The sequence below is a fragment of the Lycorma delicatula genome, chromosome 3 (assembly GCF_047948215.1).
Source record: "Lycorma delicatula isolate Av1 chromosome 3, ASM4794821v1, whole genome shotgun sequence".
NCBI classification, from domain to species: domain Eukaryota; kingdom Metazoa; phylum Arthropoda; class Insecta; order Hemiptera; family Fulgoridae; genus Lycorma; species Lycorma delicatula.
The window spans coordinates 148,538,626-148,566,518 of record NC_134457.1 but is presented as its reverse complement, the minus strand read 5'-3'; the positions used below and the strand labels follow the sequence as shown (position 1 = coordinate 148,566,518).

The following is a 27,893-nucleotide window of genomic DNA, read 5'->3' as shown; positions in this document are numbered from 1 at the left end:
TTACTGTCAAATCTGTAAATAAAAAGGGATCACATTACAGGTACTTTCATGATTCCTGATTAAATTTCAGGTAATTGCCACTTACGAGTTTTTAAATTAAATTATGCAGTTTATTAAAATTGTTAATTCTTATAAAATCCTGCACTACTAACTGCGAGGTGCAATTCAAAAGTAAGGGTCGTTTGGTAGCAAAATGAGAACATTTAAAAAAGTAAAAAATTTATAGTGGTTTCAAATACTTACTTATTTACTTTATTTTTCTACATAGTCACTATTTTGTTCCACACTTTAATATAGTGAAACAAGTTTCTTCAAACCCACTGTATAAAATTCCATTACCTGGCATTGTAGCCCCTTTTGCACAGAAATTTTCAGTTCTTAACTTCCTCAAATCATTCAGGTACAAGCTAGTTTTTGAGGCGTAGAAAGAGATGATGGTAGTCATTGGGATCAAAACTAAGTGGATGAAAAAAATCTCCCATCTGAATTTTTGAATTGTTTCTGTTGTGCATGCAGCTTTGTGTGGACATACGTTATAATGAAGAACAATTCTTGTTCCCCGTTTTAGGTTTGAACGGTATGATGCAGTTTATAAAGTGTTTCACAAGAGACTTTTAATGTGATGGATGTTCCAGGTTCTATGAAATCAATCAAAAGCACACCCTTTTGGTCCCAAAATACAGTTGCCGTGATTTTCCTCTGAGACTGGGTTTGTTTGAATTTTTTCAGTTTAGGTGAACTGGAATGATACCACTGCATAGTTTGTTGTTTCATCTCAGCATTGACATACAAAATCCATGTTTCATCACCAGTAAAGATACGGGAAAAAAATTCCTCTCTCTCGTAGTTTCAAGAAAAGCATGTGGAGATGTCATTCTGTAATCTTTGTGAACACTTTTCAACATTTTTGGCACCCATCATGCACACAGTTTATGATAGCCTTGAGTCTCAGTCACGATTTACAACAGTGTTGTCTTTGAAACTTCTGGAAATTCTAGAGAAAGATTGCTACTTGTAAAGCGATGATTTTCTTTCACTTATGCTCAACTAGATTGTCAGTCCGAACACTTCTCTTTTTATTGTGAACATCTGCATTGCCATTCTTAAACTCACAACACCATTGCCTCACTTTTCCTTCACTTATTGTGATAGGCCCATATGTTTCTTACAATTGACAATGAATTTCGGCAGCATTATTTCCTCTTGTGTTTAGAAATCTAATCACTGATCGAACTTCACAACGGGTGGGATTTGTTATTACCACACTCATTTTAACACAGTCTCACAAAGGCAAACAACAATGAACTGATGGCAATGTAGCAGTTACATGCCCAACAGACTGCTAAATGCTCCTAAAAACATTGTCAGTTACTGACAAATAACAGACACATCTATTTTTATCTGTACTTTTTAGGGTTCATTTAAGTGGAGATTTAAAAATGTTATTTTACTCTGTATTTATATGATAACTTATTTCCTAATAAAGTAAATGAATTTTATCAAATTTACAAAATAAGATAATGTTATGTGTAGTGTTTGCTTTATTGTGACTTTTTCATTTTTGAGCAGGCGGGAGTTGTATCCTTACAGAAACTTCTTGTTCGAGAAAAAGCTGGACAAGAATCTCGTGGTATTTATCTTATTTCATCGAACCCTACTGATCCTGAAATGTTTGAACTCAAAGTCCATAAACCAAAAGATAAACAAGTTTGGATACAAGCTATCAGGTACAAAAAAATTTTCAGTGGTATATTTTAAATATTTATCTTTAGAACATCTGTTTTAATATCTGTGATCAGAACTTTTATAATTTAATAAAACTGTTTAACTTCAGTCAGAAGGCTTGTCAGTGGACTCATCTATTTCATCATTTATGTGTATGTTAAAAGGTTATTTGATAGGTATTTAAAAAAAAAAGTTTTTAAAATAGAGAATAAAAAAATATTTTGGTAATATCAAAATGTTAATGTTTGGTGAAAATGACTGAATTATTAATGGTAATAATAAATGAGCATATTATTATGAAAAAAATTAAATTCTGTGACAAAAACTACACTTCATGAGGTAAACCAAAAATTAAGAAAATATATGTTTGTTTTAGTCATTAAAAAATGAAACAATTATAAAATTGAAATATATATTTATCAAAAACTTATAAATAACTACGTAATTACACAAAACTTTCAAGTTATCTGTAGTCACAAAAGGTGTAACAAGTTATTCTATATAATAGGCAGAGATCAAAATGAACAGATGGAGATGATAAGTACAAGATGAAACAAGAAGTAAATTATATTAAAAACATAGCTAAGAAAGATTAAAACTAATTGAAATTGCCGATCTCCATGGTAGAGTGATAGTGTCTCAGCCTTTCATTTGGAGGTCCCATGTTCAAATCCTGGTCAGGCATGGCATTTTTCACATGCTACAAAATTTCTGTTACATATTCCCATGCCCAAACTTCAAGCTTATATGGAGAATTAATTATCAAAAAAAAAAGATTATAAGATAGACAAAAGAAAATTTTTTTATGTTTCTCTAAGTGTGATACCATTTCTTGAATTTCTTTTTTGGGTACATTACAGATCTGTAAATACAATTTTTCTATCACCCTTGGTTTTAAATAAATTACGCTTCAAAAAAAATTAAGGGAAAATATAGTTAAAATCTGTAAAATTTATAATTTTGCAGGGCCATACCTGTGTTAGATTGATTTTACTGATGCTTTTCTTTTATAAATAGCCTCAGGCACATTTTGAATTAATGTGCAACATTAATCGGTTAGCATGTTAGTATTCCATTTCCCTTTTTAGCAGCTTTCCATCACCGAAATGTCTTGACGGAAACGTTCACTGTCTTCATCACTTACGTCTCTGAGGTTGTCTGGGGAAAAATCCAGATGTGAGTGGAGGAGATGTATTTTCAAAGACATATTACATCCCATAGCTCTGTATGAAGTAAGAAGATTAACAATATTGTGATAATTGTCGGATTTTTGTTTGCCAATAAAGTTTTGCAAACATCTTTAGATGAAGCCCAAGCTGCACTTTCTATATTATTTAACATTGAGTTAAATACATCATCTTCGACCAACTCTCTTATTTGAGGAACAACAAATATTCCTTCTTTAATTTTTTCTTCACTTAACATTTGGAAATTTCTGCCTGATGTACAAAAATCCAGGACTATCCTTTTTCATTGCTTTTACAAAATTTTTCATTAGTCCTAGCTTGATATGGAGAGGGGGTAAAATTATACATATGTTCAAGCTATGTTTTTTATAATTTATTTTTGCAAGAACGTCTTTCTTCACATTGTATGTCTCTTTCAAATTAATGTAAGCGATTGTTATCAAAGGATATTTGTTACCGTTATGTAGTAGAACTACTTTTAAACTGTACTTCGATGAATCTATGAAAAAGCACCAGTCCTCAGGTTTATGAACTAGTCCTAAGTTCAACATAAGCTTTTCAATATTTGTGCAATAAGCCAAACTATTTTCATTAATAAAGTACTCAGAAAGTTCTTTTTTCGGCTTCAAAAACCCAAAATTATTGTATTTTTTAAAGTAAATTCCAACGTTGCAGTCTTGATCCTAACGGTATACTCCTTAAGTCTTAACTATACTACTTAAGTATACTGTTGACATTCAAACATTCATGACTGTGTACTCATTTTAATTTTTGACTTATAATATTTTTAATCTCCTGATGATGGTTTGAAAAACCGAAAGATTTTGAGAACGTATATCTTTTTTATTGGTAAGGTGGTTAAAAAATGTTTAATTATTTTTTATTATTAAAATATATCAACGGAAACCATGTTTAAGATAGAAACATTATTTATAGCATTTAAAAATGTTCAAAAGTAGATTTTTTTAACATTAAATCATATAAAATTTATGATCATAAATAAATTTTTATGACCATAAATTCCTATCAGCACACTTGCATAAGTATAAAATTCCATTTTTCATATGAGCAATCACATTTCTACATGAAAAAAAAGATTTTTAAAAAATTGAATGAACATAGAATTTTTAAAAATTCTATGAACTTAATTCAAATACTGGAAATAAGGGTAATATATAGTAATAATGGATGACATGAATTGTTAGTATTTGTATTACAAAAATTTATTATATCAAGAATTGCAGCTCTGAATTTTTTTTTTTTTTTTTTTTTTACAGGTCGGCAGTGCAAAATTGTCCAGAAGATGATGAGGATATGAGTCCATTCAGTTCTGAGGAAAGGCAGAAATTGCTTGATGCCAAACAATCTCAGATTAGTCAAATCATTGGTAAGTACTTATAACACTATTTCTATTGTTTAAATGATGTGTGCATGACATGTTTATAAAAGATTAGATTCTTGTTTGCCACAGAATAATTATTGATATAAATTTGTTATTGCCTTTAGTAATCAAAGAAATGTTAAATATTTGAAGTTTATAAAATACTGCACATTACATTGACTTTTGCCTTACAATTAGATTATCTAAAAATATTTTCCTAGACCCCAGGTTACTGCCAAAATTTAATTGTTTGTTATGACAACGTTGAATTACAGGACACTTTTAATCACTATTAAGTTTGGAGTTGTTTAACTAATACAAATTTATTGTACTTTTCTTTGAAATCGGTGTATTTATCAAATTCTGTAAAGAATCTGAGTAGCTATCAGAGTTGCTTTTTTCTAAGAGTTTTATAATTTTCATTATGCTGCCAATCTCTTTTATGATCAAAGTAAAAAGATCTCACCTGTATTTCTGAATTTCACCTGCACTTTGGAGAGCTTGGCATGCTTACTTGCATTATTTAGCTCAGGGAATGAGTAATTTCATTCACCAAATTCCATAAACCTTACACGAATGTTTATCATTCATAGAAATGGTTATGCCACTTTTGAGAGTAATGGTGTTTAATGTCAGATTAGCTACAGGTCGGCTGAATTATTGAAGGTGCTGGTCTGAGCGTGCACAATTGTTATTAAAGTCTCATATGCCCCTCTGACCCACACCTCTTCAATACATTCTTTGTAGTATTAAAAATAAGTATAAAGATACAGAGTAGTGCATTATTACATACCCATGTTACTATGGACATGTATGGTACAATAACTTATAGAAGCTAAAAAAATATGTTATTAAAAACTAAAAAAAATATTTGTATTGTTTGAGTAATACAATAAACGTTTCTGGGTTTTGAGTTCAAATATAAGTGATGTTTATCATAAAAAAAGTTAGTATAGTTGTAATTTGGTGTACTTTATTTTATAAAATAAGTAAATAATTAACTTAAAATTTTAACGTAATAATCATTAATTTGTTTGAGTGAGTGAATTCCTAAAAAGTAGTAATATGTTTTAGTATACAAATATTTATTTTAAGTTTAGAAATTTCATCTCTATTGTTAACAACAGTGGATTTTTATTACATGGTACATGATTTGCATTGTAACGCTTAAATAAAGAAATATAACTTACTCTATGTATAATAATATTAAAAAATGTTGCAACAAATTATTAATTACAAGTTATGTAATGATAAATCATATGAGTTATTCACTTGTATCATTTTTACATTATTAATAACAGCTCAAATTTATAAACAATCTATTTTTGTAACCAACAGAAAAGTTACTTTAGATTTACCCAGCACAATGAAGTAAGGTAGTGAATGAAAATTCTGTTTGTGAATATTTTGATGTACGTTTATATAGTATTATACATGCAGAGTCGTAAGGTTCTCTCAGTTGAGTACAATAACTCAATTGAAATTAGTTTTAATGTAAACCATAAAATACTGGCAATATAATAAAATAATATGCAACCCCATTATATGAGTTGCTATAGAAAAATATTTGATAAAATATAAGAAAAGTTAGTTTCTACTTCAGTTGTATCACCATTAGACTGTTCCTATTTATTTCAGTAGACCAGCAGTTTCCATCTGATAACCAAACTGTACAACTATTTGCCACCTAATTTCCAATCTTCTGTAATATAGTAATTAGTTTAACTTCAGTTTATTGTAATTTAATTTATGGATTATCTTTTATTAACTGAAATTCCTTACGTTTTTCTATTTCCAAAATATCTTAATATTTTTTCTAGTATCATTTTCTTTCCTTTTGTCATGCATCCAGTATTTTTATAGTAAGCAAGTTACTATGAACAATATTATTATGAATGTACAGTTCTTTTACTGTTTTGTTAAAACTGCTCTAATGTCGTCTACCCCATTTAATTAAGTAAATAAAAAATTAATATTTATTTCAGAAAAATTTAAATGATGAATCATTGATGAAATAAATCTCAGAATCATCACATACCATAATTATCTTGAGGATAGTTTTCTTCCACTTTTTATTTTACATAATACTTCATAATTCTTTGGCCACTGGAACTTGTAATCAGGAAATTATTATAGTAAACAGAGTTAATATAAGTGTTGTTTAATTGATAGTTTTAACTGTTATGGTAATATCAACTTATAACAAGTATTATAATTATGTTACGTATGTATTTTAAAATTTAAAACATTGTTTACACAATTTATTAGTTTATAAGTAATTTTATAATATATTTCATTTATTTCTTCTACTTGTAGATTTTTAGTGGGGCTGTTTTACCATAAAGTAAGTTAAAGAAAAACAGGGTAATTTAAATAAATTATTTTTTTGAATATGTTGTTATTGTTCTTAAAACAAAATACTTTTCAATTTTATATAGCTTAAAAAAATTCAATCTTATTGACATGGCTATAAAGTTTTTTGTGAAGTACTTTTGTCTTATGTTAACAATATTTTTAATTAAATATTTGAGAAAAAAACAATCAACAACTTCACTTCCACTGCTATGAAGGAAATATTTGCCCTGGTGCCACTTTCATCTTTTACATGTTACTAACTAACTCGCCATGTTAGTTTAGTAGTTAAACTCATCATCACAAAATCAGCTGATTTTCAAAATCAAGAGTTGTAAGGGTCAAGTCCTTGTGAAGGCAGTTACTTTTATACAGATTTGAATGCTAGATTGTGAATACCGGCGTTCTTTGGCAGTTGGGTTTCAATTAACCTCATGACTCAGGAGTGGTTTACCTGAGTCTGTTCAATTTTACATGTTTAGAGATACATTTACCCTTACAATGCATTATGTCAAGCCTGGCAAACTGATAGAGGTGATTGCAGTTGCTGAACTATACACACACATCCAGACCTGGCAGTAGTTGGAAAAGCTAGTTGGAAAAAACAAACAACCTTTTACATACTACGAGTTATATAAAGACATTTCTACACATGAAATAACCTAAAATAATTTGCAAAATTGCATCATCATAGCAATTAAACTATGCCACATAATACTACTGCCCTTGCTGTACTATCTTCATAATTTATATGACAGCTCCTTACTTAACGTTATTCTCCTTTCTCATTTCATTGTTTCTTTTATCAGTTTTGTTATTTTACTCCATATTTTTCTAATTTTGTGAGTATTAGGTTTAAGATATATTTTTAAATTTAATTATGATATAAAAAATGTAGAAATATCTGTATTAAAAAAAAAAAAAATACATGTATTGTAATGAGTAAAAGTGCATATGTTTAATATTACAATGTTTCTAAAATTAATGGTCAAGAAAATTAGCATCTGATGTACATATTTCATTTTTGGTATAGTATTTTAATTTGTGAATAAATATAAAACCTGAAAAGAAGTTTACAAAGAAGTATCGGGAAAAAACAATTTTGAAAGGAGAAAAAAAAAGAAAAAACTGGAAGCCATTACCTATACTTTTACTGTGCTGTTCCAGCTATTAAAATAACATACAACTTCACTACCTTGAAATGGAAGGGATTGTATATGCAGATAATGCACTGTTGAATAGGCTACAATGCAACCACACAGAGATGCATAAACTGTGGTTTATAAACAACAATGGCACTGTTAGCATTTAAAAAAAATCAGAGTAATGCAAACCTGTATACATTTTAATTAGTTTAACTAGCCGTTGTCAGACTTATTAAGGTAACAATGCCAACATTAAAACGACAGTTTTTTTAAATCTATTTCAGAGATAACAGCATTTTTTATTTTTTTTTAGATTAATACCTAGGCAACACATGAACTGGACTGAATAACTTTTGTCTCAACAGTGTATTTTCTCCAACAGAAAAAATCATCAGTTTATTTAATTTAATGACTTCCAACTCCTTTTACCCTTTTATAGATAAATATATGGAAAAATAAGGGAATATTTAATAAACATTTTATAATACTTCATCTAAATTTCAAAAATCCTTTGTGATGTTTTTAATTATAAAATATATTTTATAAAAAAAAATTAGGCATTACTTGATTTAATACTTCAGTCTGCACGTGACTTTATTTTCGTCATTGTTAATACTTTTATAGTTAATACTGTTAGCTGTGAGTATTGATTTACTAAAATATTAGGTTGCTCATTGAATAAGGATTAAACATCATTTTTAATAGTATAAACAAAAGTACTTGGACTTAATATCTAGTGTTGATGAGGTTGATATTTTTTCAAAGTTCAATTTACTAAATATATGCCAACTTATATGATTTAGGATAAATTTTATTTGATATTTCTTAATACATTTATTAAAATATTGATTCATTATATTTTCTTTTCAAATTCGGTAGACAGCAGTGTAGGAGTTGAAGGTATTGTAGTGATTAACAGACATTATGGCATGTCTTTTATAATAGTATTAGTGCACTATGTTGATTGAACAAGCCTGCAATATGTAGTACTGTAAGGTTTTCATTGCTTGATCAGTTTAATATTATGTTTGAATATAACTAAATACATATGTATTTATTCTTAAACATTATTCTATTCAAATTAGTATTTTTTTTTATAAATAAGAGTATTTTTAATCATCTGTAAGGTTTGAAACATACGCATGTGTTTCATTGTTGATTATAGTGAACCTCAATTATTTTCATGATCATTCCTCCGTTTTAGGTAAATATCTGTTTTCTTTTTATGATATATCCATAGTTAGTATGGAAGAGTAAGCCATCATTTATAATTTCTCTTTTTTATTATCTATTTCTTTACTTTTTTATGGGGATTGTTGTACGATCCATTATAGCAGGACAGAATTACGTCATACTACAAATCGTAAGGTTGTTACAAATGACCTTTAAGATTATTTGATTTGTTTATTATGCATTAATGTGAATATTTGTCAATAATAATTTCTGCTAGAACTGACTGAAACTACTTTATTTAATCCCTTTAATATTGGAATATATATATATATATATATATATATATATATGAGGTCTGTTCAGAAAATAACCGATCTTAATTTTTTTAATCTTATAATTAATTTTACAGATTATTGGTCGTTGTCCCTTCAAAGTACTCCCCTTCCCTATTCACACAGTTTTCCCAACGATGTTTCCAATTTGTGAAGCAGTCCTGGATAGCCTCATTTGAAATAGCCTTTAAGTTCATGACAAATTTACTTTAATGTAATCAATAGTCTCAAAATGGCATCCTTTCATCACTGATTCTAATTTCAGAAATTAGAAAAAAATCACAAGGAGCTAGGTTCAGCGACAGTCTTACGATTTTAGCCATAAAACTGATGAATTGACAAAACTGAGTTGCAGATTGTTGTGATGAAGGAACCATGAGTTGTCTCACCACAACTCTGATCTCTTTAAGCAAATTTTTTGATGTAATCATGGTAAAATGCCTTGATAATACACACAGTTCACTGTTTCACCTTGAGGCAAGAATTCAAAATGCACAATTTCATTAAAATAAAATAAAACAGACAGCATCACTTTGACACTGATCGAGACTGATGTGCTTTCCTGGAGTGTGCAGATCCTTTGCCAATCCATTTTGATAATTGAACTTTTGTTAAACCCAGCTTTCGTCTCCTATTATGATCCTTTGCATGAATGTTTCATTGTCATTGGCTTGTTCAAGAAGTTGCCAACAAACATCCATTCGATGTTCTTTCTGCTGTTGGTCATCAAACAAGGAACAAACTTTTCTGCAACTCTATGGATGTTCAACTTTTCAGTCAAAATGTCGTGGCATGATCCAAGCGAGATGCTAGCCTCTTCTGTAAGTTCTCTGACAGTCAATCTGCAATTTGCATGCACCAAATAGTTGATTTTCTGAATGCGGCTGTCATCTGTTGAAGTCGAAGACCTTCCTGGTTGAGAGTCATCTTCAGCTGACTGACGACCCTTTTAAATTGTGAAAAACATTGGTAACATTGTGTACAACCCTGATCATCATCTTTGTAAGCTTGTTTCAAAAATTAAAACGTTTTTGTAAAAGTTTTCCCCAGTTTCACGCAAACTTTTATGTTTTATCGTAGCTCCTGAAAATGAAAAACATTGGTAACATTGTGTACAACCCTGATCATCATCTTTGTAAGCTTGTTTCAAAAATTAAAATGTTTTTGTAAAAGTTTTCCCCAGTTTCACGCAAACTTTTATGTTTTATCGTAGCTCCTGAAAATTGCATATTACAAAAATTAATTACTAGCACTTAAATACGTTGCATTCAAATAAAAATAACATGAAAACTAAACGAGATATCAACAATGTAAGATCATGTGATTACAGAGAAGGTTATGCAAAACAATGCCACCAGTTCCACATCACTAATATATCACTAAATATCTCTATTGGTGTGTAATTAAAAATGTTCGGTTATTTTCTAAACAGACTGTGTGTGTGTGTGTGTTTTATTTTTACCTTTATTTCCAGATGTTTTTTTGACAAAATTGTTTAATTATGAAAAAAATTTAAAATCTACTTGCTAATCAGCTTATTGCCCAAATTAATTGTTTTAAATCTTTCCGAATAGTTCATTTGTGGCTTATTCACCATATAAGTGATGAAAAAACTGAAAAACTAATAAACCAGAAAAAAATTCATGATCTTATATTTATAGTACCTCAAAAGTCTTGTAAAGTAAATACTTGTATATGAGCTGTACACTAACAGTTTTAAGTATTAAGGTCAGAATGAAATAATTAAATAACAAAGAAGATGAGACCAGTTTTATGTAGTGTAAGATCCAGTTAAAGAAAACTAGGTTTCTGACAGCCATATTTGAATGATCTTCTTATCTAATTTCTTCATGGCTAAGTGCTAAGTATTGCTTATTTTTTGTTTCATATTTGTATTTACTGTCTGTGATGTTTCATCCTAGATTTTTCATGACTTTTATTATTTCTATTTTTGTGATAGTTTAATAATTATTATTTCCCCTTATTTTCGTCTCTCTTAAAATCTTTGTTACATGATTATGTATGTATCTTCAACATTAGCTATTATTTACTTAGTTATTTTGATTTATTCTTTCTGGCACTACCTATGTACTAATTGCTTTTGACAGTCCCTTTTTATTCTGTTTTGACTGTAGTTTGCCATATGTTTTTGTCATAGTTTATTTTATAGTATAACTTCAAGTTACCATTATGTACAATAAAAAAATTTATTAGGTTTAGAATAGACAAAAAGTCTTTTGGTGAGATATCTGTTTGCTTTTTTCCTTTTTAATTTTATTTCGTAAACAGATATTCTTCAAGATGCTTTAGTACATGTTGCATTGCTTCAATTTGGCCCTTGTTTTTATCAATTTTAATTTTTTCTTTGGCTTATTCATGTATAACTGACAACCATGAATACTATTTCTGAATTGTATTTTAAAAAAAGACTTTTTGTTATTCATATTCACTTTTATTAAGTATAAATATATAATAACATTTTCAACTTTATTAAATCATTAATAGATGTTTAATTCAGTTAATTTAATCTATTAATTATTATATTTTTTATACTGATATAATTTCTCTATTATTAAAACTGTTATGAAAGAAATTGTTAGACATTTTTATTAAAAATGCATGTTAGAGCAAAATATATGATAGTTTAAAAATATATAATTTAACTTAATACACTGACTACATTTGTTGATGTTTTTTGTTGAAGAGCGTAATACACATTACTCTTCAGAGACTATAACAAATACTTGCTTTTTATGTTAAAATCGTATAAAGTTGAAAAAACTTTTACTCATGCTTTTCTTACATTTTTAATTTTATCTATTAACTTTTTAGTAAAGAAAATGATGAATTTAATATGGTTGTATTATGAAAATGCTTCAACAAAAAACATACTTGTACTAAATTATTATCTCTGTTATAAGATAAATTAAAAAAAAAATTCAATGTAGCTTCTTCTACATAAGATTATTACGTAGTATTGTATAAAAAAATATTATTATAGCACTTAAAAAAATGTTACAAAACCGAACAGTCAATGTTAGATAACTGTGAATCTTTCAAACATTTCCTGTGTGTAGCAAATCACAACTGATGTGTTTGTAAACATTTTACAAAGTTTGCTGGTTTTTTTCTAGTTTTTATATCAACCCCAAGTTTTTAAATTAAAATGAATGCATGACCTTTTTGCTGGTAAATTTATATTAAATTAAGTATAAATATAGTTAATGATACATTTCATGACATTTAATTATTTGTTTAGGCTTAATTAAGTTCTAAAGCTCTTCTTATGTATAATATTTCTTGCTTGGCATTACTCAACCAAGTAATGCTGTGGTAAGGATTTCTTTGTAATTATTGTTCAGTTTTAATTTAATATTTTTACATTATATAGAAGTATATAATTTCTGAATGGCTTTGGTAGGTGTAGGTTTATACTAGGTAAGTTTACCGTGCTCATTACTGAAGTCCTTGAATGTCTGTGCTACTTTTATGGAACACTAAGTTCATTTTTATATGAATAAGTGATGTTTTTTCGTGGAGCATGGCTTCAGTAGCATGTGAATTGATCAGTATTGTGCAACTGGTAATTATTACTGCTTGTACTTTCGTAACAACATTTCTTGACAAATGTTTATGCATGATTTTATGTTAAAATTTTCCCCATTTGTTCTAACAGTGTTAACTAATAAAAGATTTATTTCATACTTAAGTTTTTCAATGAATGATATCATTTTTAATCATCATAACAAAATTAAAGTGTTTATTTTCATTGAATGTGTGCATGATTTTTAAGTGAAAAATATATTTTTAGTATGATAGTACATGAAAGGATTAATTCTGTAAGTGCAGTGAGAAAATCTGACAGATGGACCAAATGGTCTGTCTCGCGGTTAACAGCAGCAGTCATTTGACATATCTATATGAAAAATCATCTTCAGTAAAGATTATTAACATTTCCAAGCTGGCATTCCCCAAAGCCTCTTTTAATGTAACATGTACAAACTGCAAAATTCATAAAAATCAATTATTTTCTAAAATATAATTTCATTATTTTATTGTTCTGATCAATACAATATTTGCTTTCTGTATTTTAAAGTAATTAAAATCATTATTATGATTTATACTTATGTTATTTCACAAAAAAAATTTCAAAATTAAAAAAAATATGTATTTTTGTACCAATAAAAATTATTTTTAGAGTTACTAATTTTTTTAATATAAATATCAACTTATCTTGATATTTTATGTAAGTTAGTTTTTATGCAACAGTAGTATCATTTTCTAAGTTAAATAAAATTAAAATTAAAAATAATGTTTTTATCATAGCAGAATTATGTGCGTTAAATTTAATTAATCAAGTTATAAAATTATGTTAATCAGTAGATTTATAAAGAATTTACTCATTCAAAAAATAAATTTCACTGTATTTTTAAAAAGAAATCTTGTGTATTTGTTTATATTAAAAAGCCTACTTTAAAAAAAATTCCAGTAAAATTTTTCAAAATATATTTAAAAACATTGTAAACACTATAAAAGACAAATTACAAGGAAAATACGATAACATTTTTATTTCAATTCTGTGATGCTGACAGTAAACAATTTTTGCTTAATTTTCTTCTGCAAAATATCATTTAACCTTATTTAAAGTTATTTTTTTTACAATTTTAACTACACTCTAAACACACTTGTAGTTCTTAAAATAAAGTCATTATAAAAATACTAAAGATTTTGAGACAAATTTTTTAATATACCTATACACACTATCACAACTAATATTAATGCATTTAATAAACTTTTTTCATTACCACTTTGATATTAGTTGATCAGAATACACTGCAAACTTTGGTACCATATTTCTTTTGCAAAGTCTACAGTTATCCATTTTTCATTAAGTATTTTCTTTCATAGTGTTTCAAACAAAGCTCTTGCTATTTTACTGTTAGATGCACTCCTTTGATTAGCTTTGACACAAATCATCTTTCCCATTCATATTGATAACTAACACACAGCTGCCTTTGCCTCTTGAGTAGTAGCAAATATTTCTTTTAATCCAATTTATATATACATATTATTTTTTTAAATCAATTCTTTTAAGAATCATACCTCTGTAATATATATACAGATTTATTTATTTTATTAAATCAACCAAAGTACAGAATAAATAAAGTAGGATGACTTACCTTATTCCACTATATATGCAGGCGCGCTTTCGCAATTTACTCATATCATCAGCTGCATTATACATTCATCTCAAATTACATTACAGACTTCCTATTCTGTTTGCATATATTTCTTATAACAATAATATTTTCAATAAACAAGTGATCTGCATGATTTTGTATTAATTTATTTTTTATTATGTTAATAGTTACTAACAGAATTATTTTAAATTTGATAACAAATATTGCACCCAGGAAATTACTGTATTGATGGGTTTTCCTCTGTCATCCATTTTATCTGAGGTTTATTTACAGGAGTTTGAAAGTAAAGTTGTTTACAGAATAACTCATATGACATTTTATTATGGACTAGATATGTTGACAGTATTTTTGTAGTCTATAATCCAGTTATATGTAACGAGCATTTAATAATTTTGAACAAATTAAATTCCTACTATAGTGGATTGAAATTTACCTTTGAAATTGATAATAATAAAAATAAATAAATTAGATGTTAATATTGAAATTAATAATGAAAATAATGTATAACTTCAGTATATAAGAAACCCACATCTAACAAAACCACTATAAATAGATCTTCAAATCACCCATGGTCACACAAAATTAGTACTTACTCAAACATGATAATTAAAGCAATTAATTATACAAAGTATAATGAAAATAAAAGTAAATTAAACAAAGAAATAGGTATTATAAAACTAATTGCCATATATAATGGCTATAATTCTTTAGTAGATAATATATATAATAAACAAATGTCAAAAATTAAAAATAATACACATTTAATAACATAAACAGCACACAAAAAGTTGACAATGTATATTTAAAATATATATATATACTGATAAAAAAGTTGAACATATTACAAAGGTTTATGATAATAATAAATTTAAACCTGCATACCAGATAAATAACCACATAATAAAACACCTAATAAGTAATACATATAATGATCCATATGATTTATATAATTTGAGTGTTATTTATAAAATTGAATGTAATGATTGTGACCATATTTATAAAAGAAAGACCACTAGATGATTCAAGGCTAGATTTTTGAACATTCTAGAAATTATAAAAAAGGTAAACTGGGTATCTCTAATGTATATCTGATCATCTGATTAAGAATAAACATACAATATCTGATATTAGGACAAATTTAAAAATACTGGAAATTAAAAAATATAATATGAATACAAATAGTAAGGGATTAGACATTTTAAAAAGGTAGTATGTATATAAATATAAAAATAAATTTAATATGATCAATCTTCAAACAGAATATGAGATGACAGTATTTTGAAAGCTGCAGTAGATGACACCACCATCTATTTTGATAGTGATGTATAATTTAATATATTTCTATCAGTATAGTAAAATAAGTTCAGTTAAATGGACAACCTGCATAATTGCTTTATTTAAAATTATTTTTATTTGATTTTAATTTTTGATTTTTAATTTTAATTTGGAACTAGCAGTTAATGATGTTAAAGAACAATTTAGATTCGGAGTAACAGTACAAAGTGAAAAGATAAAGATGCTACGATTTGCTGATGATATAGTAATTCTAGCCGAGAGTAAAACGGATTTAGAAGAAACAATGAACGGCATAGATGAAGTCCTACGCAAGAACTATCTCATGAAAATAAACAAGAACAAATCAAAAGTAATGAAATGTAGTAGAAATAACAAAGATGGACCACTGACTGTGAAAATAGGAGGAGAACAGATTATGGAGGTAGAAGAATTTTGTTATTTGGGAAGTAGAATTACTAAAGATGGACGAAGCAGGAGCGATATAAAATGCCGAATAGCACAAGCGAAACGAGCCTTCAGTAAGAAATATAATTTGTTTACATCAAAAATTAATTTAAATGTCAGGAAAAGATTTTTGAAAGTATATGTTTGGAGTGTCGCTTTATATGGAAGTGAAACTTGGACAATCGGAGTATCTGAGAAGAAAAGATTAGAAGCTTTTGAAATGTGGTGCTATAGGAGAATGTTAAAAATCAGATGGGTGGATAAAGTGACAAATGAAGAGGTATTGCGGCAAATAGATGAAGAAAGAAGCATTTGGAAAAATATAGTTAAAAGAAGAGACAGACTTATAGGCCACATACTAAGGCATCCTGGAATAGTCGCTTTAATATTGGAAGGACAGGTAGAAGGAAAAAATTGTGTAAGCAGGCCACGTTTGGAATATGTAAAACAAATTGTTAGGGATGTAGGATGTAGAGGGTATACTGAAATGAAACGACTAGCACTAGATAGGGAATCTTGGAGAGCTGCATCAAACCAGTAAAATGACTGAAGACAAAAAAAAAAAAAAACATTTTTAATTTGATTTTATGCTTTGACATCTTATTTTTACATATGTAAAAAGTTTTACAATTTAATTTTTAATGTTAATTTAATTAATTTTTCATATTTTTAAATTTTGTTTTAATATTTAATTTAATTGAATAAAAGTTTAAAATAAAACGATTAAAGGTTTTAAATTTTAAATAAAATAAATAAATGCATGATATGTTATTATACTTTATGAAGTTTCGAAAGTAATTTGAGATGAATATATAATGCAGCTGATGATGCAAGTAAATCGTTGCAAAAGCCCTCCTACATATATAGTGGAATAAGGTAAGTCATCCTACTTTATTTATTCTGTACTTTGGTTGATCTAATAAAATAAATAAATATATATATATATATATAGAGAGAGAGAGAGAGAGAGAGAAAATATTTTTTTTTAGGCTGACTCCCAAACATCTGACTATTTACAGGTAGTTCTGAAAACTAATGGAAAAAGTACAGAACCCGGAGTAATCAATTTAAATTTTAAATCACTATTAAATGTAGTTTTTGAAATATGGCTATTTACGTGCACCTATATGTCTTGGTGGTGTAAATAAATAATTTTATCAAACTGAATATTTGTCTGAGTGTTGAACTACAACATTATTTGTTGTGTTACTACTGTTTTTGATGAAGTAATGTAACAGTAGAAATGGAGTAGCCTGAAGAATAACAAAGATATCTTGTCTTAATTTTTAAAAGAACTATAATAAAGCAGCGTAATTAAATTGCAGTTATTCATTAAATTGAAAATTGCACCTCATATCTTAGAAATTAGTTTCTTCAAGTTCATAATTTCATGACATGAAATTTAAAACTTGATTTTATTCAGAATTAAAAATTATTCATATATATGCAGTGATGACTTTTTGAACAAAAAATAGAGCAATAAGAACTCATACTGCTGAGTTTGAAGCAGTAAGCAGCAAGGCAAGGGGAATAACCAAAAATGCTAGAGTAGGGAAGGTAAGATGAGAAATGTAACCTTAAACTGTCGATTAATTTAAAAGTGTTGTGTAATTCTTATAAGCTTCTTATATCATCAGCAAATATTTATTGCTATTGATGGTTAATTTTCTTATTTTTGTTGGCATTGTGGTGAACTGTTGTTGCATTTTTACTTCTAAATTGAAATATTAAGTTTCTGAAAGTGTAAACTTTTTCTGCGTAATATCAAGGAGGTTAAAGTATCTTGATATATTTTCAGAATTATATAAATACAGTAAAACTTTCCAATATCAGACACAACTTGGGAACAACAATCTGTCCATTACATAGAGTTGTCCACTATTTAGAAAAATGTGAATGCAGTACTGTATTCAGTTTTTGTACAGAGAAGAAGCACTTTGAATAGAACAACAGTATTACGTATATATTTCATGTAAATTTTAAATTTAAAAAAAATTAGTTGCTAATAAAAAAGAATTTGTAAAAATTCAAGTTTTTTGATTATTTTTCTGTAAATAAAACACTGTCCGTTATGTTCATACTTGAATAAAGAAAATAGTGCTGTACTATTGTAATCGACTAACAAAATAAGAGAATCAAATTTCTTTACTATACTAAAATGGAATAAAAAACAATTTATATTACAAAAAATAACACTGAGACACCAAATTCTCATCTACAGCCCCAGACATTTCACTACAAACATTTTTAAAAAGATTCTGTATAATTCAGAATTTATCTAACAAACCTCCTTATGCTTTAAACTCATTGTAACCGAGTTCTTAAGCGATTTCTAGGGTTTGCTTACATATCAAAGTTCTAGAGCCTGGAGTGTTATTAGCATGAGCTCTAAAAAACCACTCATAAGTCAAGTAGTTATAACAACTACTTTTTCTTTTAATGTCAAGCATTTACATTTTTGAGATATTTTAAGTTGCGGTAGCAGTAGCTGTAATGATTTTTATAAAATATGCAAAATGGAACATACAGTAAACATATGTATAAAAAATGTACTACAATAAAAAATACAGTATACCATAACAAAAATATTACAAGTGTTCAATTTTCACTATACACTTGCATATAACTGATGACGAATCATGCTGGATGATGAATTGATTGAAATCATTACATCAGCATCTAGGCAGGAAGTGATGCCATTCACAGCAGATAAACAAATTAGTCACACTGAATATAAAATTAAAAAAAAATTACAATTTTTATTCCTGCTGACTGTTTTTCAGAACTGATTGAACAGTTTTTAAATTCATTGTCTGCATCCGTTATTTAGAAGGTCCAATATTGAGAAGTATTTTATCCATTAATACCACTCTAAGACTGCCAGGGAATCTAAAAGTGTCCAGTATTAAGAGAAGTCCATTATTGGGAAATGTCCATCAAAAAAATTAAGGTACTTAATAACATGTGTCAGGGACAAATTCCCATCGGGTAGATGTCCATTATTGTAGGTTGTGGTGATGAAGTTAATCAATGTTTTTATTTTTGTTTAATTTTTTTTAAAATTATTTTGTTTATATTTTCACCACATTCCATATAACTTTCATTTTGAATACAACTTCTAGCCACAGGATTTTTCATATGCTACAAAATTCATCTGTTGTAAAAAAAAAAGATGCTGGTAAAATTAGGTATAAACCTACAGTTGCTAGTGTAAATATATAAGTATCTGTTGTGAATCACACCTGATTATGGGAATGTGTTACTGAAGCTTGTTCTTAGATATAAAGAAAAAAAAATCTTGACAGATTTAAAAAAAGGAATATATAATTTTTTTAATCTAAGCTACTTAGAGATTGCTAAAAATTAAAAATAAATATTGGCATAGTTTCTGTCTAGTTAAGCATTTAAATATTTTAGTTTTATAAAATATACAAAATATATAATTAAAAATATTTTACATTAATTGTTGTTTTCTCCTTACAGTTATTTCTTAGAATAATTTTTAATAATATAATTTAAAATATATATAATATGTAATCAAGTAATTAATAAAGTTTGTTTATTGTGGTGTAGGATTTAGTTCAAGAATTATTTTTTAATAAGCAATATAAATATTAAAAATATGTATAACTGTAGGTAAATTTGTCTTGTAAAAAATAGTTTATTGTAATAGAACAAAATCAGTTTATAAATGTCTAAAAATTGTTACTTGCTAAAAATTCCTTAGCAGTATCCAGATCAGATTAATTACTTGTACATATCTGCTGACAGTCATGCAGAGTTGCAGCATCATTGCCTTTCATTGTCAGTCATTCCTTTCTGATCCTCAGTGTTAAAAAGTTATAGTAATTATTGGGAATTATTGGTTATGACTAATAAAATAAATAAATAAATAAATCATTTCATTTGTTTGTATGCTTATTCTAGATATATTAAATTTACGTGGCTAACTTTCTTGGACCATATAGTGTAACATATTTTACTTAAGTAATAACCAACTGACGCTTATTTTACTAATTAATTTTACACTAAGAAAGTTTTTTTTTAGCCTAAAAACTAATATTTCTGATATATGAAATTAAAAATACCATGAGTGATGTGAGATTTAAAAGGTTAACATCTAGACAGAACAAAATGATTACTAGTGAATTTGTATCTTTTTTTTAATAATTTATTAAATGTTATATTACATCACTTTATTACCATATTATTGTGCATGTCTATTTATGAGTGCTGATTATGTAAAGAATTGCTTAAACGTTTTGTTTATAAAGAGAAAAATGCTTGTGATATTGAATTTAGTCTTGAATTTTAGAAAAATAATCAACAAGTGCTGTGGTCATTTAATAAGTGGACATTTCTCAAGTAGGAATAATAGATATATCTATCAAGCAGATGGATGGAAATGTGGAAAAGGCTATATTATGCTACCCATGAGACTGATGCAGTCTCTAATTCATTCCTGTTTGTCTGGCATTTTTTCATTATTGTTAAAGTGCTTTGTGGTAAGCAGTCTCTTTGAAATTCAAACCTCCTTGATTGAGGATTTAAGTAATGCAGGCTCAATTTATCTTATGTTAAAATATTTTTATTGAAATTGTCTATGGTTGTGAATCTATGGATCAATGGATCAGTTATACTGTAGAGATAACATAGGTTATTTAGAGAAAACAGATTATTTATTACATTTTTTTAAATTACCTTTTATGTTAGAATGAATTTGATCTTTTTAAAGCTTGTTCTGATAAATCAGATTGTAAATCATTTCTTAAAAGATAGGTGAAAACTGCAAACAGATGATGGGTTCAAGACTCATGGCAAAGTTCCTATTCATTGTTATTGTTCAGAAAGAAGTTGATGTCCATTATCCTCCTTTTTGAGCTAACCCTTGATTAGTCTTATTTTACATTGATTTTATTTAACAATATGAAAATAAAGTAGATTTGATGTTACTCAGATAATGTCTATTATTGTATAAAGATTTTGAATAGTATCTCTTTCAACGGTGAAAAATATTCTAGAATTGCTGATTTAACTTCTTAAGAATCTGAGATGGAAGCAGCAATATAGCAAAAGAGAGGTCAATATTTATTGGAGATATGTGTCTAGAATTATGAAATTGTGACTAATATTTATTGTTTTATTATTGTAGTTAAAATTAAAACCATTGTTTTAAGCATACTGAATTCAAAAGCGGGTATATTTCTTAAGAGAATAGTGTGAAATTCATTCTTGAATATGTTGCACCATAGTGTGTTTCGAAATGAATATCAAGATTTTAAAGCTATGTAATATTTCTCAAGTTTCATGTACATTGATTAATTATACATGAAATGAAAGAGCAACTCAAACAATTTTAGCTGTTCATAAACTGTTCCCCGTGCCTTCCACTTGAAAGTGCTAGTAGCAAAGATGATGACCCCCCTCCGCAACAGAAAGCATTCTGTGTTTTGCAGTTTGCAAAGTGTGAATCCGTAATTACCATTCAACTTGTATTCTGTTTGAAGTTCTGTTGTGATCCCACAAGTAACAATAACATTTGTAGATGGTATAAACAATTTGAAACCACTGTCTGTATTTGTCAAGGGAAGAGTACAGGATGACTGAATGTGTCCGAAGACAATGTTAAACTTGTAAGAGTCTTTTGTCCATAGTCCTAGGAAAGCCATTAGGAAGGCTAGCTGTGAATTAGCAATTCCAGTGACATCTGTGTGGAGGGTTTTAAGGAAATGCTTAAAAGTCTATCCATACCGTTTACAACTGTTACAAGCTCTAATGCTTACAGATTAGGGTTTGCAACCTAGCTTTGCAAATGAAGTTATGCACAGTGACAATGAAGAATTTCTTTATTGTGTCTTATCCAGTGACGAATTAACATTTCATGTTAATGGAAAAGTAAACATTCATAATGTGCATATCTGGGGATCAGAAAATCCGCACAAATTTTTTTTTTGTGGGCAAAAAACGTTTTCACGTTATCGCCCAGATCACGAAATATTGTAGTGTGAACGAGACTCCCCAAAACTAAATGTTTTTTGTGCCATATCTTGACAGCAAATTTATAGGCCATTCTTTTTCGCACAAGCAAGTGTGTCTAGAATGAAGTGAATGAGTGTGTCTTGATACACTACAACTATGGCTCTTTCCTCAACTGCAATACAAACCACAGAACTTTATTTGACAACAAGATGGTGCACCTCCTCACTGGCATAACACTGTATATGATTAGTTGAATGAAATTCTCTCCAAACTGGATTGGTTGCTGGGGACCAGATGACATGGCTTTTTGCCATGGCCTCCAGATTTGCTTGATCTCACCCCGTATGATTTTTTTCTTTGGGGGTTTATGAAGAATCAAGTGTATGGGCCACCATTACCAGCTGACCTACCCGATTTGAGTCACAGGATTGAAAAAGCTGTCACATCAATTACTCTAGACTTGCTGATTGAAATATGGAATGAACTCTCCAATTGGCTGGATGTGTGTTGTATGACATATGGTGCTCACATTGTACTCTTACAGGAAAAACTGTTTGAGTTGCTCTTTCATTTCATGTATAATTTATCAATGTAAGTAAAACTTAATAAATATTACATAACTTTAAAACCCTGATATTCAATTTGAAACATGCAATTGGTGCTCCTGTTTTTCTGGAGAGCTGTGCAAAAAGCATTTAAAGGTCACTGATAGATACTGCTCTTTCTTAATTTTAGGTTTAAATTTTTGTTTTCATAGTTATTAATAACATTATTTTTTGTTTTCCTGTGTGCATTATATCTTCTAGGTCGTTGGGTAGGTTTTTTTTACTGATGTTTAATTTCAATAAAATCAGCTCTATCATCCTTCAGACATTTGATACTTGAGCAGTAGTAAACATATTAATAGCATGTAGAAGGCCAGATAATGCCAAGATGGCAGAATCAGTATGCTTTACCCACATACTGTTGCACTAATATGCAGTGCCTTTACCACCTTTTTAATGTGTCATAAAATGTGTATAAAAGTTTTTATTGTTTCACTTTTGCTATTCCTAAGTGATTAATTTAACGTTATTACTTCCAATAAGTAAAAGAAACATTTCATTATAATAAATTTTAAAACAATTAGTACAAAATATTAACTTGATATTTACAGACAAACATTCTATTCTTACCCAGTTGTCAGTTTTTCTAACCCTTTTTTTGTTTTGTTCTTAAACACCCCCAACATCCCCAGCCTCCGCCGTTAGGCTATACGCAGGAATGTCGGAGTGTCGTGGCAGTCGACTGCCCCCCTGTCTTGCCTTTTCTTTGGCGTCCCATCGGGGTCCTCTCAGTTTCATCAAGATGCAGCAGCCCTCCCTTCTGGACGACCACTACATCCCTCCACTTAGAGGCTACCCTTCCCGTCCCTACACCAAGTTGCCGGCTACGCATTGCGCGAAGCCGGCAAACCGCCGCGTCCCCCCTCTCACACCTGAGGGTCCCAAATGCATCATCGGAGCACCCCAACTGACCTTCATTCTTGCATATGAAGGAGCCAAAGCGTCCTCTGCATCCAGGCTGCCTCCCTGGCCCTGCACGGCGACCACGATTCGCCCCCTGTATTTTATTTTATTTATAAACACACAGTATACTTGCTAGGGACATTGCTGCTTACCCGCGCCTAGAAGTCTTCTCCCCACTCTCTTCCATGTACCTCCTTCGTCTTCAGAATGCTAGCCACCATGCTCTGTACCGCATCCCATTCTCTCTTCCCTTTCAGCATGTCAGCTACAGTTGTTTCTGGAGTGAGGCCATCTGTGCCATGCCTACGCCGGACCACAGCCCACCTTTCGCACTCGTAAAAGGTGTGCTCCGGCGTGTCATCCTGACCCCAGTAGAAGCACCTCGGTGTCTGTCTTCTCTTGAACCGATGTAGGTAGACCCCGAACTCCCCGTGTCCAGACAGGAACTGCGTGAGGAAGTAATCTACCTCCCCATGCCTTCGCCTGACCCACGGTTCCAAGTCCGGGATCAGTCTCCTGGTCCATGCTCCAGCCGTAGCTGTTCTCCACATCTCCTGCCGGTTGACCATCAGCTGCCTCCCGGCTTCCGCCTTCGGCGTTCCTTCGTATGTGGAGACCAGCTGCGTGGCCCGCAGCTCGATGGGAGGCACCCCTGCGATGACTGCCACTGCGCATCCAGATACGGTGCGGTACGCCGATGTTATGCTATCGCCGCTCTTCTGGTAAGGGAGGCTAGCATCCGTACGTTCTTCTTTCTCGAAAGTGCGTCCTTCCAGGCCGGGACCGCGTACAGCAAGACTGAGGAAACCACTGAAAGGATCAGCCGTCGCTTGCTCGCCCGTGGTCCGCTCTTGTTGCCCATTAGTTTTTGTAGAGCGTCTTGTATCTGCTCGGCCCTCTTCGTGACCTCTCTGAGGTGGGTGTTAAACAGCCCATTCTTGTCAATCCACACGCCCAGGTACTTAGCGCAACCGGACGTGTGGACCCGTACGTCGTCCACCATGAAGGACATTCCCCTCAGTCTTCTTCTGCCGGTGATCGGGACAGCTGCCGTCTTGTGCGGTGCCAGTCGTAGTCCTCTCTCCCCCAGCCTTCTGCTGACGACTGCCACCGCCAAGTTTGCCTTATCTTCTACCTCCTCCTCCGTCCGTCCCGACACCATCAGCGCGAGGTCATCTGCGTACGCGACCGACTGGCATCCTTCCGGGAGTTCTTCCCGCAGAAGGCCGTCGTACGCAATGTTCCAAAGAAGAGGCCCAAGCACCGACCCCTGCGGAACGCCTCCAAACATGTTGAAGTCATCTTCTCCTTCCTCTGTGCGTACCCGCAGAGATCTCTCATGCAGATAGTCATTTATTACGGCGAGCAAGTAGCCGCTGATCCCTCTCTCCCGGAGTATTCCCATGATCACTCCCCATGGCACGCTGTTAAATGCATTCCTGATGTCTAGGAGAATGATCAATGGGATCTTCCTTCGTCGCCACGTGCCTGCCGACTGAACTCTGGCTCACTCTAGCACCCGTCGGGCGGCGTCGACGGTCGATCTTCCCCGATCGAAGCCGTAATGGTCTGGGGAAAGACCTCCGCCCGCCTCAATCTCCGACCGCAGTATTTCAGCGATCAGTCTCTCATACAGCTTTCCCATCGTGTTGATGAGGCAGATCGGCCGGTATTTCCTGGTTTCTTCGGCTCCTGGTTTCGGGAGGAGGACCAACCTGGCCTCCTTCCAACAGCCGGGAAAACTCCCCGTGGACAATGTCCCCCACTGAACATGTCTAACACCGTCCACGGGTGCCTATCCACCAACACCTTCACGATGAACCCAGGAATGTTATCTGGGCCCGGGCTCTTCCGCAGGCTCATCTTCTTGGACGCCCACTGTAGTTCTTCTACAGTGAAGCGCCTTTGTTGATCACCAGCTATCGGTTCCCATTCCTCCTCTTCGACGTGGAAGAGCTCCGTTATCGCTGTGAGATACTGTTCCCTTGTCAATGGGGTCAGGCGCCTACCAAACTTCTTAGTGACGATCTGGTAGGCCCTGCCCCACGGATCTTGCTCCAGGTCTTCCACGAGGTGTTGCCACGCCTCTTGTTTGGCAGCCTTAATGGCTCTACAAAGGCTTCTTCGTGCCGCGTGGAACACCTCCGTTTCCTCCTGTAGGCGCTCAGAGTCCCTCCGTCGTGCGCGCTGCATCCTCCGCCTTGCTGTTTTGGTTTCACCACGCAGTCTCTGTTCCCTGCAATGTCCCTGTTCCACCAGTAAACATTCTTTACGCGTCTCCCAGGCTGTGGCCGCTGTTTCACACATTCCCCCTGTAGGATGGCCATGAATTCCTCGGGGGTGTGAACACGCCTACGGGCCACCTCTGCCGCCGTCCTATCCGCTACCGTCGCAGCCTGCTGTTCCGACGGCCTCCAGATAGGGTCCTGTTTCTCTAGACCCCTTCCGCCTCCTTGTATTTCAAAAAATTATGGCCTTGTGGTCGCTGGCAAAATCATCTTCTACTACCTGCCAGCCCACTGTCCTTCTTGCCACCCTATCTGAGGCCGCTGTCAGATCCAACACCGATCCATCACCCCTTGCGTCGTATGTAGGCACCCTAGGCGTGTTCATGACCACCAGTCCCGCGGCCCCAAGCATTGTAGCTAGGGTGTAGCCTCTCCGCGTGGACCGGCACCCTCCGAGTTCAATGCATTCGGAGTTGAAGTCCCCGGTCAAAAGTACCGGGAACCCAGCCCTTCGTATGCATTCCTCCAGGTTTCCGATGAATTCTTCATGTCTATCCATTCCGCTGTTGGGAGAGATGTACCCATTGATCACCGTGAGTTGATGGATGTCTACAGCCATGAACCCTCTACCTCTACCTACCTTCGTGACTGCAAACCTGCCGGTGACATTCCGTATAGCAGCATCGCCATCCTGGTCAACATACCAGTGGCCTGAGTTAACCAGTCGCTGATTAGGTTCCACGACCAGCAGTAGGTCCATGCAGTCCATGCGGTCCAGCAGTAGGACCAGCGCTGCCGCCCATGCCAAGTCATGGGCAGCCATGGCTCTGTTTACGTTGAGCTGTAAACACTTCATTTACGAACGAGTTTACAGTCCCTGCTACCCAGTCTATGCCCAATCACTCCACAACCCACGCATTTGGTGGGTTCCCGGCACTCTGCCCTCTTGTGCCCCGTCGCCCCGCAATTGTAACAACAGGCTCTCCTATCGGGACCTGTGCAGTGTGCCGCAACATGGCCCATCTCCCAACAGCGAAAGCAGTTAACATCTGGTCTTCGTATCTCCGCTCGACACGATTGCCACCCTACAAGGAGCCTCCCGGTGGACATAAGCCTCTTCGCCTCTTCCAACGGCAGCACCACAGTGGCGTTCTGAGTTTGTCCATATGCCTGGCGGACCGACGTGATCCTAGCAGACGTCTTTCCCTCCAGCGCACGTTGTACCGCCGCCATCACCTCCTCCTTAGTCACTTCAGCGTCAAGGTCTCTAATGTGGACAACCTCTTTTCTGTCCAACTGCCCTTTCCCACCAATCTTCACCTCTGGCGCCTTCTGTGCCATTTTCTCTCATAGGGATTGGGCAGAGTTGGTCCCTGCCCGCACCTGTACCTCGACATCCTCGCTCCTGCCTTTACGAACTTTAGGAGCCAGTTCCTCTCCCACTGTTACCTTCACTTGGCGTAGTAGCTCTGCATAGGACTTGCCCGTCTGCCGTAGGACCACGGTCTCGGTCTGCCTCTCACGCCGTTCCTCAGTCGGGTCCCCCAGTTTTTCTATCCCATCGTTATGGAAATTCACTAGGTGACAGCATTTTTTGGTCTCATCATTACTTACTAAAAGACTGTCATCTAAATTTTTGTCTTAAGGAACAAATTAAAATCACCGGGTTCCAGATTAGGGCTATATAGTGTATGTTTGATTACTTTTTAAATAAATTTTTTAAGCTGTTATTTTCGAGAGCAGACAACTGTTACTGTTTAGAGCAAACACTGTTGCTTGATAATAGATTGAATTATTTTGGTATGACAGGATAGTTAGTTGTTTCACAATACGCCTGAAAATTTGTTTGTGTTTACTACTTTGTATGAATCCAGTGAGTAAGCGGTCCTTTCATCTTTTCTCTTTTCACATGCTAAGAGTTTCTTTTACTTTGTCTTTTAAT

General features: G+C 32.2%; 1 protein-coding gene across 1 annotated transcript in view; it reads left to right on the top strand.

The window, feature by feature from the left end:
- The window catches only part of cyst (rho guanine nucleotide exchange factor 18 cysts), a 414,221-nt gene that overhangs the window by 358,860 nt on the left and 27,468 nt on the right, over positions 1-27,893 (top strand). The window contains exons 23-24 of the mRNA XM_075360791.1: positions 1,570-1,727; positions 4,190-4,299. Coding sequence (XP_075216906.1) covers positions 1,570-1,727; positions 4,190-4,299 — 268 coding nt within the window. The remainder of the gene's footprint in view (positions 1-1,569; positions 1,728-4,189; positions 4,300-27,893) is intronic.